The sequence below is a fragment of the Taurulus bubalis genome (genome assembly GCF_910589615.1).
Source record: "Taurulus bubalis genome assembly, chromosome: 15".
Lineage (NCBI taxonomy): Eukaryota > Metazoa > Chordata > Actinopteri > Perciformes > Cottidae > Taurulus > Taurulus bubalis.
The window spans coordinates 3,309,988-3,324,474 of record NC_136603.1 but is presented as its reverse complement, the minus strand read 5'-3'; the positions used below and the strand labels follow the sequence as shown (position 1 = coordinate 3,324,474).

The window sequence follows — 14,487 nt, the reverse complement described above, 5'->3', positions numbered from 1 at the left end:
TATGTTACTGGTTAAGAGTAAATGAAGATGACACACAGAAAAAAATGTAAAGGTTTCAGGTCCGCCTAGAAAGAAATCACTTTCAGGATGATTATTTCTTTGAAATGATGCAGCTGTAAGGTCCAACTCTAACCCAAATCATAGCTCAATATGTGAACATTCTCTAACCCAAATCATAGCTCAATATGTGAACATTCTCTAACCCAAATCATAGCACAATATGTGAACATTCTCTAACCCAAATCATAGCTCAATATGTGAACATTCACTAAACCAAATCATAGCTCAATATGTGAACATTCTCTAACCCAAATCATAGCTCAATATGTGAACATTCTCTAACCCAAATCATAGCACAATATGTGAACATTCTCTAACCCAAATCATAGCTCAATATGTGAACATTCACTAACCCAAATCATAACACAATATGTGAACATTCTCTAACCCAAATCATAGCTCAATATGTGAACATTCTCTAACCCAAATCATAGCACAATATGTGAACATTCTCTAACCCAAATCATAACACAATATGTGAACATTCTCTAAACCAAGTCATAGCTCAATATGTGAACATTCACTAAACCAAATCATTGCTCAATATGTGAACATTCTCTAACCCAAATCATACAACAATATGTGAACATTCTCTCTGCAAAGGTTGACTTTGATAAAGTGAAGCAGAACAAAGTTAGAGAGGGTTTAGAAGAGAGAACATTCAGGCGAGGACTCCAACATTTGCATTTGCACACATGTGTGACATTTGAATTTTCTCATGTACCAAACCATATATTTCACTTGTATATTACTTATGGTGTTCAATACATCCAAATACTTTGGTCTTTTTTTTTTCATAAAACAAGCTATGATTTACAGTTGTATATAACAATCACTCAGGATTGTTTTTGAATTGGTTAAACCAGGATGTTCCGCACCCGTCATAAACCGCGTGTTACGCCTCTTGAATCTTGTGGTCTCAGGCGCTCGAGGCGAAGCGGACGCTCAGAACATCACGGTGCTCGCCATGTGGATGATCGAGCATCCGGGCACGGAGGACGAGCCTCACGACGGGCCTCACGACGGGCCTCACGACGGGCCTCACGACGGGCCTCACGACGAGCCTCACGACGGGCCTCATGACGAGCCTCACGACGGGCCTCATGACGAGCCTCACGGCGGCGGCGGCGGGTCCGACCCGTCCTGTCCGGGGGCGACGGCCTCCTCCGGGGGAAAGTCTCTGGACAGGAGCCCGTACCTGACCTCGCCCGGAGAGATCGCCAGCGCAGACGCCTCGGAGATGGAGGAGGGCTTTAGCGAGAGGTGACGGTGGAAGCGCTTTTGTTAAAGAATCACTTGGTGCTCAGGTGTTAGGTGCTGTGGTTCTAGCTGGTTGTGCCGCCTGACAGCCGGATGATCAGAGGAAACATGAAGACGTCTTACAGTTACGATGTAACTGAAGATCGTGTGTGTAAAAGTATTCGCAGTATTTAAAGTATTCATCGTCTCATTGCTCGTAGTCCTGAGGCTCTGGACCAGGACAACGCAGCCGCCTCCAGCGGGACGCTCAGAGGACGCTCTGCTGTCGGCAGGAAGCATCGCTTTGACCTCGCTGCTCGCACACTGCTGGCCAGAGCGGGTGAGGACCACTTTTAGTCTCTCTCTCTCTCTCTCTCTCTCTCTCTCTCTCTCTCTCTCTCTCTCTGTGTCTCTCTTTCTCTCTCTCTCCAACGTCCTCTCTTCACCCTTCCCTCTCTCTCTCTTCTCCCCTCTCTTCACCTTCTCTCCATCTTCACCGTCTCCCTCTCCTCCCTCTCTTCACCTTCTCCCTCTCTTCACCTTCTCCCTCTCTTCACCGTCTCCCTCTCCTCCCTCTCTTCACCGTCTCCCTCTCCTCCCTCTCTTCACCTTCTCTTCATCTTCACCGTCTCCCTCTCCTCCCTCTCTTCACCTTCTCCCTCTCTTCACCTTCTCTCCATCTTCACCGTCTCCCTCTCCTCCCTCTCTTCACTTTCTCCCTCTCTTCATCTTCTCCCTCTCTTCACCGTCTCCCTCTCTTCATCTTCTCCCTCTCTTCACCTTCTCCCTCTCTTCACCTTCTCCCTCTCTTCACCGCCTCCCTCTCCTCCCTCTCTTCACCTTCTCCCTCTCTTCACCTTCTCTCCATCTTCACCGTCTCCCTCTCCTCCCTCTCTTCACTTTCTCCCTCTCTTCACCTTCTCCCTCTCTTCACCGCCTCCCTCTCCTCCCTCTCTTCACCTTCTCCCTCTCTTCACCTTCTCTCCATCTTCACCATCTCCCTCTCTTCACCTTCTCCCTCTCTTCACCTTCTCCCTCTCTTCACCTTCTCCCTCTCTTCACCTTCTCCCTCTCTTCATCTTCTCCCTCTCTTCACCTTCTCCCTCTCTTCACCTTCTCCCTCTCTTCACCTTCTCCCTCTCTTCACCGCCTCCCTCTCCTCCCTCTCTTCACCTTCTCCCTCTCTTCACCTTCTCTCCATCTTCACCGTCTCCCTCTCCTCCCTCTCTTCACCTTCTCCCTCTCTTCACCTTCTCTCCATCTTCACCATCTCCCTCTCTTCACCTTCTCCCTCTCTTCACCTTCTCCCTCTCTTCACCGCCTCCCTCTCCTCCCTCTCTTCACCTTCTCTCCATCTTCACCTTCTCCCTCTCTTCACCTTCTCCCTCTCTTCACCTTCTCCCTCTCTTCACCGCCTCCCTCTCCTCCCTCTCTTCACCTTCTCTCCATCTTCACCGTCTCCCTCTCCTCCCTCTCTTCACCTTCTCCCTCTCTTCACCTTCTCCCTCTCTTCACCTTCTCCCTCTCTTCACCGTCTCCCTCTCCTCCCTCTCTTCACCTTCTCCCTCTCTTCACCTTCTCCCTCTCTTCACCGTCTCCCTCTCCTCCCTCTCTTCACCTTCTCCCTCTCTTCACCTTCTCCCTCTCTTCATCTTCTCCCTCTCTTCACCTTCTCCCTCTCTTCACCTTCTCCCTCTCTTCACCTTCTCCCTCTCTTCACCGCCTCCCTCTCCTCCCTCTCTTCACCTTCTCCCTCTCTTCACCGCCTCCCTCTCCTCCCTCTCTTCACCTTCTCCCTCTCTTCACCTTCTCCCTCTCTTCACCGCCTCCCTCTCCTCCCTCTCTTCACCTTCTCCCTCTCTTCACCGCCTCCCTCTCCTCCCTCTCTTCACCTTCTCCCTCTCTTCACCTTCTCCCTCTCTTCACCTTCTCCCTCTCTTCACCTTCTCCCTCTCTTCATCTTCTCCCTCTCTTCACCTTCTCCCTCTCTTCACCTTCTCCCTCTCTTCACCTTCTCCCTCTCTTCACCGCCTCCCTCTCCTCCCTCTCTTCACCTTCTCCCTCTCTTCACCGCCTCCCTCTCCTCCCTCTCTTCACCTTCTCCCTCTCTTCACCGTCTCCCTCTCCTCCCTCTCTTCACCGTCTCCCTCTCTTCACCGTCTCCCTCTCTTCATCTTCTCCCTCTCTTCAACGTCTCCCTCTCCTCCCTCTCTTCACCTTCTCCCTCTCTTCACCTTCTCCCTCTCTTCACCTTCTCCCTCTCTTCATCTTCTCCCTCTCTTCACCTTCTCCCTCTCTTCATCTTCTCCCTCTCTTCACCGCCTCCCCCTCTTCACCTTCTCCCTCTCTTCACCTTCTCCCTCTCTTCACCTTCTCCCTCTCTTCACCTTCTCCCTCTCTTCATCTTCTCCCTCTCTTCACCTTCTCCCTCTCTTCATCTTCTCCCTCTCTTCATCTTCTCCCTCTCTTCATCTTCTCCCTCTCTTCACCGCCTCCCCCTCTTCACCTTCTCCCTCTCTTCACCTTCTCCCTCTCTTCACCTTCTTCCTCTCTTCACCGCCTCCCTCTCCTCCCTCTCTTCACCTCCTCCCTCTCTTCACCTTCTCCCTCTCTTCACCGCCTCCCTCTCCTCCCTCTCTTCACCTTCTCCCTCTCTTCACCTTCTCCCTCTCTTCACCTTCTCCCTCTCTTCACCGCCTCCCTCTCCCTCCAGCCGGTCTGTACCGCTCGGTGCAGGCTCACCACAGCCAGTCTCGGCGTGAGGTGTCGTCTCTGCAGCAGCAGCAGGACCCGGGCGCGCTGTACGACTTCAACCTGGACGAGGAGCTGGAGATGGACCTGGACGAGGAGACCATGGAGGCCATGTTCGGCCAGGACCTCGCCAGCGACACCGACATTCTGGGAATGTGGATCCCGGAGGTACTGGACTGGCCAACATGGGTGTGTGTGACTTTAAGCTCTGTCCAGAGGGCCGCCGCGCTGCTCTCTAACCGCCGCTGCTCCGCTTCACCCAGTCCACCCTCTGAACCCCAACCAGGTTTAGGGGCGTCCCTTCAAAATAAAAGTCCTGCTCCTCTGTGGACACAGAACCATCGTGACTAGAAGCAGAGGACTAGAACACGTCTTCAATTTATCATTTTTTTGAGCCTTTACTTGGCGCCGGGAGTTTAAATACGACAATGAGAATAAATAGTTTCTGATGAAATATCAACATTTTAAGCTTCGTTTTGGCCGCTCTTTCTGACCGAAGTGTTCGTCACGCACGATGAGTTCAAGGACCGTCGGAAAGATGAACATCTGACAATAATCACAGCTTCTGGTTTTGATAAACGGTGTCGTTTTGGTGATTGTTTTAAAGAACATCCCACAGGCGGGTTTTTTGGGGGTTCAGAGGGTAAACTGGTACTTTATCTGCACGCTGACTCGCCGGCTTCATGAGACAATCGCTGGTTCAAGAGCACTCATCTAACCGCCATGGAATGAAAGACTAAACTCTTTTTTTTAATAACAAAACCATTCATCGGCTGTGGCTTGCAACTCATGGATGTGAAGCTCGTTGGTTCGTGGCGTAACTGCTCTTCTGATCACCTGTGTGTCGTGTGTCTCGTCTATATGTGTGTGTGTGTGTGTGTGTGTGTGTGTGTGTGTGTGTCCACGTGATCGTACCTCGACCCCCCGCAGCACGTGTGCGAGACGGACGACCGGGACGAGGTGGTGGTGTGCGAGCTGTGCGAGGCCAACGTGGCCAACTTCAACCAGCACATGAAGAAGAGTCACCCGGGCTGCGGCCGCAGCGCCAACCGGCAGGGTTACCGCAGCAACGGCTCCTACGTGGACGGCTGGTTCGGGGGCGAGTGCGGCAGCGGCAACCCGTACTACCTGCTGTGCGGAGGCTGCCGGGAGAAGTACCTGGCCATCAAGAGCAAGGCCAAGGTGCCCGTCGTGGAGAGGTAGGCGCACGCCTGGGACGAGGGAGCGAGGGCGTTTCCTTTCCTCGCTTCCTTTCCTCGTGGCTCAGCATTACGAATGAACGAATTATGAACTAGCTGCTCGTTATGGAGTGACTGGTGTGACTCACTGTGTGTGTGTGTGTGTGTGTGTGTGTGTGTGTGTGTGTGTGTGTGTGTGTGTGTGTGTGTGTGTGTGTGTGTGTGTGTGCGCACCAGTTGCTTCACGTCACAACAACCACCTCTGTAAATTAAGTTAAATAGAGTAAATCTAATATATAAAACTAAAATATTAATAATAAAATACAAATATTACAACTTATAATATATATTAATATATGTAATATTATATATATTTAATATTTAATTTCTTATGTCATTCTATTATATTTGTGTGTATAAAATAGTGAAACATACTTTTTTTAAATGAAGACACTTTGTTTGTTTTCATCGTATTTCCTTCAGCTTCGCTTTATGATTTGTTAAAATTAGATGTCACGCTTTGTACTGATGCATTGTGGGTTAGAGAAACGTTTAAAGGTGCAGCAAAGGAATGCCTGAAAAGTGCCAATCTACCTGGACTCCGTTAACTTTGACTTAAATAACTTTATAGAGCGCATATGTTCATCATCAGGCGTTATGTTTTGTTCTTCTCGTTATTCAAAGGAGGTGAAGGTGATCCCTCCTCGTGTGTTTTATTATTTCCAGGTATAAGGGACAAGCTCCGGACCTCCTGGGGAAGCAGGACAGCGTCTATGAAGGTAACGTGTTCCATTTCAAATTAAACCACATTTATTTTTATTTTAGAAGGTATGGATTACATTCTGTTTAAATGTATTGTCGTTATCTTCCAATGTTAAATAAAATCGTACGTAAAGAAAGTCAAGGTTCATCGTTTCGAGTGTAAATTGTAAAAAAGATAAACGTTTCTTTGCAGAGGACTGGGACATGCTGGACGTCGACGAAGACGAGAAGCTGACGGGCGAGGAAGAGTTCGAGCTCCTGGCCGGGCCGCTGGGCCTCGGCGAGCGCAGGATCGTCCCCGAGGCCGTCCAGTTCCCCGACAGCGACCCGCTGGGGGCCTCCGTCGCCATGGTGACGGCCAGCAACAGCATGGAGGAGACCCTGCTGCAGATCGGTGAGGACCGGAGCCCGTCAGGACGCGGCGCCGCCGGCTTTAACGACGCCAGACTGAGCGTGTGTGTGTGTGTGTGTGTGTGTGTGTGTGTGTGTGTGTGTGTGTGTGTGTGTCCAGGCTGTCAGACCTCGGTGGATAAGAGCTCGTCGGGCAGGGTGACCCTCGGCGAGCAGGCGGCCGCCCTGCAGAACCCCCACGACCGGGTGATGGCGCTCAGGAGGGTGACGGCCGCCGCCCAGGTGCTGCTGGCCCGGACCATGGTGATGAGAGCCCTGTCCCTGCTGTCCGTCAGGTAACCTGCACCTCCACATGTTAAAGATTCACCTCCACATGTTAAAGATTCACCTCCACATGTTAAAGATTCACCTCCACATGTTAAAGCTGCTCCTCCACATGTTAAAGATTCACCTCCACATGTTAAAGCTGCTCCTCCACATGTTAAAGCTGCTCCTTCACATGTTAAAGATTCACCTCCACATGTTAAAGATTCACCTCCACATTTTAAAGCTGCTCCTCCACATGTTAAAGCTGCTCCTTCACATGTTAAAGATTCACCTCCACATTTTAAAGCTGCTCCTCCACATGTTAAAGCTGCTCCTTCACATGTTAAAGCTGCTCCTCCACATGTTAAAGCTGCTCCTTCACATGTTAAAGCTGCTCCTCCACATGTTAAAGATTCACCTCCACATGTTAAAGCTGCTCCTTCACATGTTAAAGCTGCTCCTCCACATGTTAAAGCTGCTCCTCCACATGTTAAAGCTGCTCCTTCACATGTTAAAGCTGCTCCTCCACATGTTAAAGCTGCTCCTCCACATGTTAAAGATTCACCTCCACATGTTAAAGCTGCTCCTCCACATGTTAAAGCTGCTCCTTCACATGTTAAAGCTGCTCCTCCACATGTTAAAGCTGCTCCTTCACATGTTAAAGATTCACCTCCACATGTTAAAGCTGCTCCTCCACATGTTAAAGCTGCTCCTCCACATGTTAAAGCTGCTCCTCCACATGTTAAAGCTGCTCCTTTACATGTTAAAGCTGCTCCTCCACATGTTAAAGCTGCTCCTTCACATGTTAAAGCTGCTCCTCCACATGTTAAAGCTGCTCCATGACTTCTCTCCCTTCCCGCCCTCGCAGCGGCTCCAGCTGCAGCCTGGCCGCCGGTCTGGAGTCTCTGGGTCTGACCGACATCCGGACTCTGGTCCGGCTGATGTGTCTGGCGGCCGCGGGCCGGGCCGGTCTCTCCACCAGCCCCACGTCGGGCGCCGGTCACGCCGAGAGGCCCCGGGGGGCCGCCAAGGCCAGCAAGCCCATCTCCTGCCTGGCCTACCTCAGCACGGCCGTGGGCTGCCTGGCCTCCAACAGCCCCAACGCCGCCAAGCTGCTGGTGCAGCTCTGCACACAGGTACTCGTGGAGCGCTTTCAATCTTAAATTATGCATTTTATTCATTATTGAAAATGTTTTTTTAAAGCTTGTTTTTTTGATCAAGCATGTTTTATTTTTCATCTTTTTGCACCTGTTTTTAGGTGTAAAGCACTTTGGGTCTGCATATTTAGTATGAAAAGTGCTAAACAAAGTCTATTATCATTATTATTATTATTAATAATCATATCTCACTCTCACAAAGAAAGTAGAAGAAGCATTTCCCTTTTTTTAGGTGCTTTAAATTCTATAAATACTGCAAATAAATTCCTTAAACTGAGATGAAAACCAGGTGAGGCCTTTATTTTTATTTTGGTCACGTATTCGGATTCTTCCTCACAGTTTTCTTTCTTTTAATCATTTTATTTAAAGTTTGAACAAGTTATACATTACTAGACAACAAAAAACAACAACAAATAAGTAAAATAAAAATATATAACATCATAACAACCAACCATACGAACAATCAGACAAAGACAGAAAAACACGGCCTCACAGTTAGAAAATGAAAGCTACAATAAATACTCTTTTATATATATATAAATGTATATTTCCTCTCCTCTCCAGAACCTGATCTCTGCAGCGACCGGCATGAACCTGACCACGGTGGACGACCCCATCCAGAGGAAGTTCCTGCCCAGCTTCCTGCGCGGCGTCGCCGAGGAGAACAAGCTCGTCACCTCGCCCAACTTCGTGGTCACTCAGGCGCTGGTGGCGCTGCTGGCAGACAAAGGGGCCCGACTCCGACCCGCCTACGACAAGGCCGATATGGAGAAGAGAGGTTTGTAGACCCGGAGCAGCTGCAGGCTGAAACCAAGGAGCTGGAGCTCCGTGTCGTTGGGCTCAGAGCCATCATGTTTCATGTTTGTCTTATTTTCATCTCAGAGCAGTCAAGCACATGATCCTGCCTCCATTATTTAAGCCAAATCATGCACTTTTATCCTTAAAAAATGTGTCAAAATGTCTTTTGTTATACTGTAAATTTTTCTTAAAGGGACAGTTCACTCCAAAATCAAAAACAGATGATTTTTCTATTCCTTTTTCCTCTTTTTTTAATTTTTTTGACCTGTTTTTTTTTTTTATCAATCTAAATGGTTCGGTAGAAAGAAAACAATTCCTGCATGAAACTGATTTTCCTAAAAGAGATATTGCTGTTTAGTTTTCAAATGTTTTGGGGGGGCTTTTAGCCCCACAAGCCTCAACATAACTTATATATTTTATATTTTGGGGTGAGCTGTCCCTGCAGACTGCGTCATCATATTCTTGCTTCTGCCCCATCACGTGTTTTTAATTTGAATCATCTCATGACTGTTTGATGCATCGGTGATCTCTGTTTCAGCTTCTTCTGCACACATGACTCATGGCCTCCTGGGTTGTTTTCTGTTCTCTCACTCACCCGGTGCATCCTGTCACCCTCTGCTCCGTGTCGATCAGGTCTAATTGCGCATTTGTATGCCCACACTTCCCATAACCCCTCCGCTGTAGGGCCTCTGGAGCTGGCCAACGCTCTGGCGGCCTGTTGCCTGTCCTCCCGGCTGTCCTCGCAGCACCGGCAGTGGGCCGCCCAGCAGCTGGTGCGCACGCTGGCCGCCCACGACCGCGACAACAACCACAGCCGGCCGCAGACCTTCGCCGACATGGCGGGCGACCTGCGGAAGTGTTCCTTCATCAAGCTGGAGGCTCACCAGAGCAGAGTGAGTCCACCGGGAGGCTCCTCCCACTTCCTGAGCGGCAGAACGCTGCACACTGACCTGTGGCCTCCTGCTCTTCCTCCTCATCCTCCTCCTCTGTCTCCTCCTCTTACATCTTCTCTTCCGCCTCCTCTTCCTCCTCCTCCGTTTCCTCCTCCTCCTCTTCCGTCTCCGCCTCCCCCTCCATCTTCTCTTCCTCCTCCTACTCTTCCGCTTCTTTCTCTTCTTCCTCTTCTTCCTCTTCTTCCTCTTCTTCCTCCCCCATGTTTTGGTCCATACCGTGTTGGGTGTTAAAGTGCGTCTGCTTCACTCAGGTCATCACGTGTGGGTGGTGCAGTAAGAAAGGCCTGCTGGCGACGAGCGGCAATGACGGCACGGTGAGGATGTGGAACGTCACCAAGAACCAGTACACCCTCCAGCAGACCTGCATCTTCAACAAGGAGTAAGGCTGCAACCACACGGCCCACCTGCACTGACCTCCGTGTGGTCATGACACCAGACTCCAGTAACCAGTAACCAGTAACCAGACATCAGTAACCAGACACCAGAAACCAGTAACCAGACATCAGTAACCAGTAACCAGACATCAGTAACCAGACATCAGTAACCAGTAACCAGACATCAGTAACCAGACACCAGTAACCAGTAACTAGACATCAGTAACCAGACACCAGTAACCAGACACCAGAAACCAGTAACCAGACACCAGTAACCAGTAACCAGACATCAGTAACCAGTAACCAGACATCAGTAACCAGTAACCAGACACCAGAAACCAGTAACCAGACACCAGTAACCAGTAACCAGACATCAGTAACCAGTAACCAGACACCAGTAACCAAACATCAGTAACCAGACATCAGTAACCAGACACCAGTAACCAGTAACCAGACATCAGTAACCAGACACCAGTAACCAGACACCAGAAACCAGTAACCAGACATCAGTAACCAGTAACCAGACATCAGTAACCAGACACCAGTAACCAGTAACCAGACATCAGTAACCAGTAACCAGACTCCAGTAACCAGACTCCAGTAACCAGACATCAGTAACCAGACACCAGACATCAGTAACCAGACATCAGTAACCAGTAACCAGACATCAGTAACCAGTAACCAGACATCAGTAACCAGACTCCAGTAACCAGTAACCAGACATGAGTAACCAGTAACCAGACATCAGTAACCAGTAACCAGACATTAGTAACCAGTAACCAGTAACCAGACATCAGTTACCAGTAACCAGACATCAGTAACCAGTAACCAGACTCCAGTAACTAGTAACCAGACATGAGTAACCAGTAACCAGACATCAGTAACCAGTAACCAGACATCAGTAACCAGTAACCAGTAACCAGACATCAGTAACCAGTAACCAGACTCCAGACATCAGTAACCAGTAACCAGTAACCAGACATCAGTAACCAGTAACCAGACATCAGTAACCAGTAACCAGTAACCAGACATCAGTAACCAGTAACCAGACTCCAGTAACCAGTAACCAGACATCAGTAACCAGTAACCAGACATCAGTAACCAGTAACCAGTAACCAGACATCAGTAACCAGTAACCAGACACTAGTAACCAGTAACCAGACATCAGTAACCAGACACTAGTAACCAGTAACCAGACACTAGTAACCAGTAACCAGACATCAGTAACCAGTAACCAGACACCAGTAGCCAGTAACCAGTAACCAGACATCAGTAACCAGTAACCAGACATCAGTAACCAGTAACCAGACTCCAGTAACTAGTAAACAGACATCAGTAACCAGTAACCAGTAACCAGACATCAGTAACCAGACTCCAGTAACCAGACATCAGTAACCAGTAACCAGACATCAGTAACCAGTAACCAGACATCAGTAACCAGTAACCAGTAACCAGACATCAGTAACCAGTAACCAGACATCAGTAACCAGTAACCAGACTCCAGTAACCAGTAACCAGACATCAGTAACCAGACATCAGTAACCAGTAACCAGTAACCAGACATCAGTAACCAGTAACCAGACACTAGTAACCAGTAACCAGACATCAGTAACCAGTAACCAGACACTAGTAACCAGTAACCAGACACTAGTATCCAGTAACCAGACATCAGTAACCAGTAACCAGACACTAGTAACCAGTAACCAGACACTAGTAACCAGTAACCAGACATCAGTAACCAGTAACCAGTAACCAGACACCAGTAACCAGTTCCGTGTTCTGTGTCTCCAGTGACGGTTCCTCAGAAGACGGCACGTCGGGTCTGGGTTCCCCCAGCGACCCCTGCATGTCCCCTCTGGCCTGGAGCGTCACTGGGAAGTACCTGGCGTCCGCCATGGACAAACTGGTCAACATCTGGCAGGTCAATGGTAAGCGTTCATTTATGTATTAACTAGCTCCTCTGGGCTTCATTTTATTAGATGTTAATGATGATGAGCTCCATTTGTCGTATTTAACAGATTTAAGCTACTTGTACTTTGTAAACAACGTGGTGCTCCATGAGTACTCTGCTTAAGTACAGGTTTATGGTACTTGTACTTTACTTGAGTATTTCCAATTTATACAGCTTCATGCTTCTAGTCCACTACATCTCAGAGGGAAATATTAGACTTTTAATTTCATCACATTTATTAGACAGTAGTCGTTACTAGTTTGGTTATTTTGCAGATTCACATTCTTAATAAATGAATAAACTAATGAACTACGATGTATTATTGAGTAATATATGCCTAATTATTTAGTGTATTAAAGTAGTTAAAATGAGCTCCAACATGAAAGTGATGAACACATTAAATCAGTGGGTCTCAAACTTTTTCTGTCACGCCCCACTGGAGGAAAAACATTGTTCACGCCCCACCGCCCCACCACAACTTTTTATTGGAAAAACTTTTTGTGACTCCTCCATCCGTCCTTTTTCAATTAATAGAATAAAGAACATTTAAATCACTTTCAAGTAAACCAGCTGCTTTCCTCGACAAAGCTTTTTAAAACGGGGTTGCAGGCTCTCAACTCATGCTCAATGTCCTCCTCATCCTCCTCTTCCTCCCCTGAAGGCGGTAAAGGCCTCCTGGACGTGCAGCCCCACTGGGTGTCGGCGCTGGCTTGGCCCGAAGAGGAGGCGGAGTCCCTGTGGTGCGGGGAACCCAAAGACCTGCTGCTGGTGGGCCGCATGGACGGCTCGCTGGGCCTCATCGAGGTGCTGGACTCCTGCAGCATGCAGCGCACCGAGCTGGAGCACTGCTACCGGAAGGACGGTACGCCTCGTGTGCTATTTTGGGGCGGTTTGCACATGTTGGATGATGATGATGATGATGATGATGATGATGATGATGATGATGATGATGATGATGATGAGTTCTCCCTCCTCTCCCAGTGGCCGTGATGCACATCGCCTGGTACAGTGAGAACCGAACGTTTGCGGTGGGCTACGCGGACGGAAAGCTGCTGATCGGGTCCAAGGAGCCCTTAGAGAAAGCAGCCATCGTGGTCATCGACGCCCACAAGGTCAGCGGCTTCCACTCGTTTCCACTCTTTCTGCAACTCTTCACAGCGGAGATCAAGTTTGATTTGTTTAGAATCGTTTTTTAGTCGTCTTAATGGTTTTAGTCGACTAAAATGTAATCGTTCAGTTAAAGTGTGTTCCATTATTTAAGTGTTTCATATGCTTAAAACTAGATTATCCTGCTAATATGGAGCGCTATCAAGGTTTGAGTCTACAGTACAGACACATGTTGAAACACGTCCTTAATGGTCTAAAACCAGATGCATATAAAACCAACAAAAGACCAAAAGTTAACTGGTGAACCTTTTGTGCGAAAAATTACGAAGCTCAATCTCTGAAGAACTTTGTGCTCCAGGAAACTATTTATTAATAATAATAATAATAATTTTATTTATATAGCACCTTTTAAAAACAAAGTTTTACAAGGTGCTCTACAGAGAAGCAAAGTATAGTTATGCATAACTTAAATACCAGTAAACAAAAGAAGGACCATACCATAAAGGCAAGGAATACATCAAAATCAAAAACAAATAAATAAACAAACTGTAACGGGAACAAAATAGCTGCATACAAAATCATAAACGGACATAAAAGGACGACATCACTTCAAAACAATTCTATAAAAACACACTTTGGTTGAATAGATGGTTGAATAGTCTCTTTATTATTATTTTCTGTCATCATAAATCACGTTCTCTGGACTGAATCTCTCTGCGTGTCGTACAGGAGTCGATCACCAGCATGAAGTGGAGTCCCAACGGTCAGATCCTGCTGACCTGTGCCAAAGAGGAGATGGTGAAGCTGTGGGCCAGTCCGGACTCTCACTCCGGCTGCGGCTGGCGCTGCCTGCAGAGCCTCCGCCACCCGTCCCCGGTGAACGGCGTGGCGTGGTGCGGCCTGCTGGGACGCGGCCCGAAGCCGCTCAGCATGTTAGCCATGTAGGTCTTCCTCAAGCCCGGACCGGATTATACTCACTGTGGTTATGACTCACTGACTATACTCACTGTGGTTATGACTCACTGACTATACTCACTGTGGTTATGACTCACTGACTATACTCACTGTGGTTATGACTCACTGACTTGCCGTTAAAGATGTTAGTGTTCTAGAATTAAAGACATTAGTGTTCTAGGGTTAAAGACGTTAGTGTTCTAGGGTTAAAGATGTTAGTGTTCTAGGGTTAAAGATGTTAGTGTTCTAGGGTTAAAGGTGTTAGTGTTCTAGGGTTAAAGACGTTAGTGTTCTAGGGTTAAAGATGTTAGTGTTCTAGGGTTAAAGGTGTTAGTGTTCTAGGGTTAAAGGTGTTAGTGTTCTAGGGTTAAAGATGTTAGTGTTCTAGGGTTAAAGGTGTTAGTGTTCTAGGGTTAAAGATGTTAGTGTTCTAGGATTAAAGACATTAGTGTTCTAGGGTTAAAGATGTTAGTGTTCTAGGGTTAAAGATGTTAGTGTTCTAGGGTTAAAGATGTTAGTGTTCTAGGGTTAAAGATGTTAGTGTTC

The 14,487-nt window shown here is 47.9% G+C and overlaps 1 protein-coding gene across 1 annotated transcript in view; it reads left to right on the top strand.

The window, feature by feature from the left end:
- herc1 (HECT and RLD domain containing E3 ubiquitin protein ligase family member 1) overlaps positions 1-14,487 on the top strand; it is a gene marked incomplete at its 5' end in the record, with an annotated part of 68,651 nt that overhangs the window by 35,835 nt on the left and 18,329 nt on the right. The window contains 15 exons of the mRNA XM_079230511.1: positions 984-1,323; positions 1,521-1,639; positions 4,013-4,239; positions 4,981-5,249; positions 5,955-6,007; positions 6,184-6,384; positions 6,502-6,676; positions 7,516-7,783; positions 8,369-8,582; positions 9,287-9,495; positions 9,807-9,934; positions 11,721-11,857; positions 12,542-12,742; positions 12,862-12,992; positions 13,717-13,928. Of these exons, the coding sequence (XP_079086637.1) occupies positions 984-1,323; positions 1,521-1,639; positions 4,013-4,239; positions 4,981-5,249; positions 5,955-6,007; positions 6,184-6,384; positions 6,502-6,676; positions 7,516-7,783; positions 8,369-8,582; positions 9,287-9,495; positions 9,807-9,934; positions 11,721-11,857; positions 12,542-12,742; positions 12,862-12,992; positions 13,717-13,928 (2,884 nt within the window). The remainder of the gene's footprint in view (positions 1-983; positions 1,324-1,520; positions 1,640-4,012; positions 4,240-4,980; positions 5,250-5,954; positions 6,008-6,183; positions 6,385-6,501; positions 6,677-7,515; positions 7,784-8,368; positions 8,583-9,286; positions 9,496-9,806; positions 9,935-11,720; positions 11,858-12,541; positions 12,743-12,861; positions 12,993-13,716; positions 13,929-14,487) is intronic.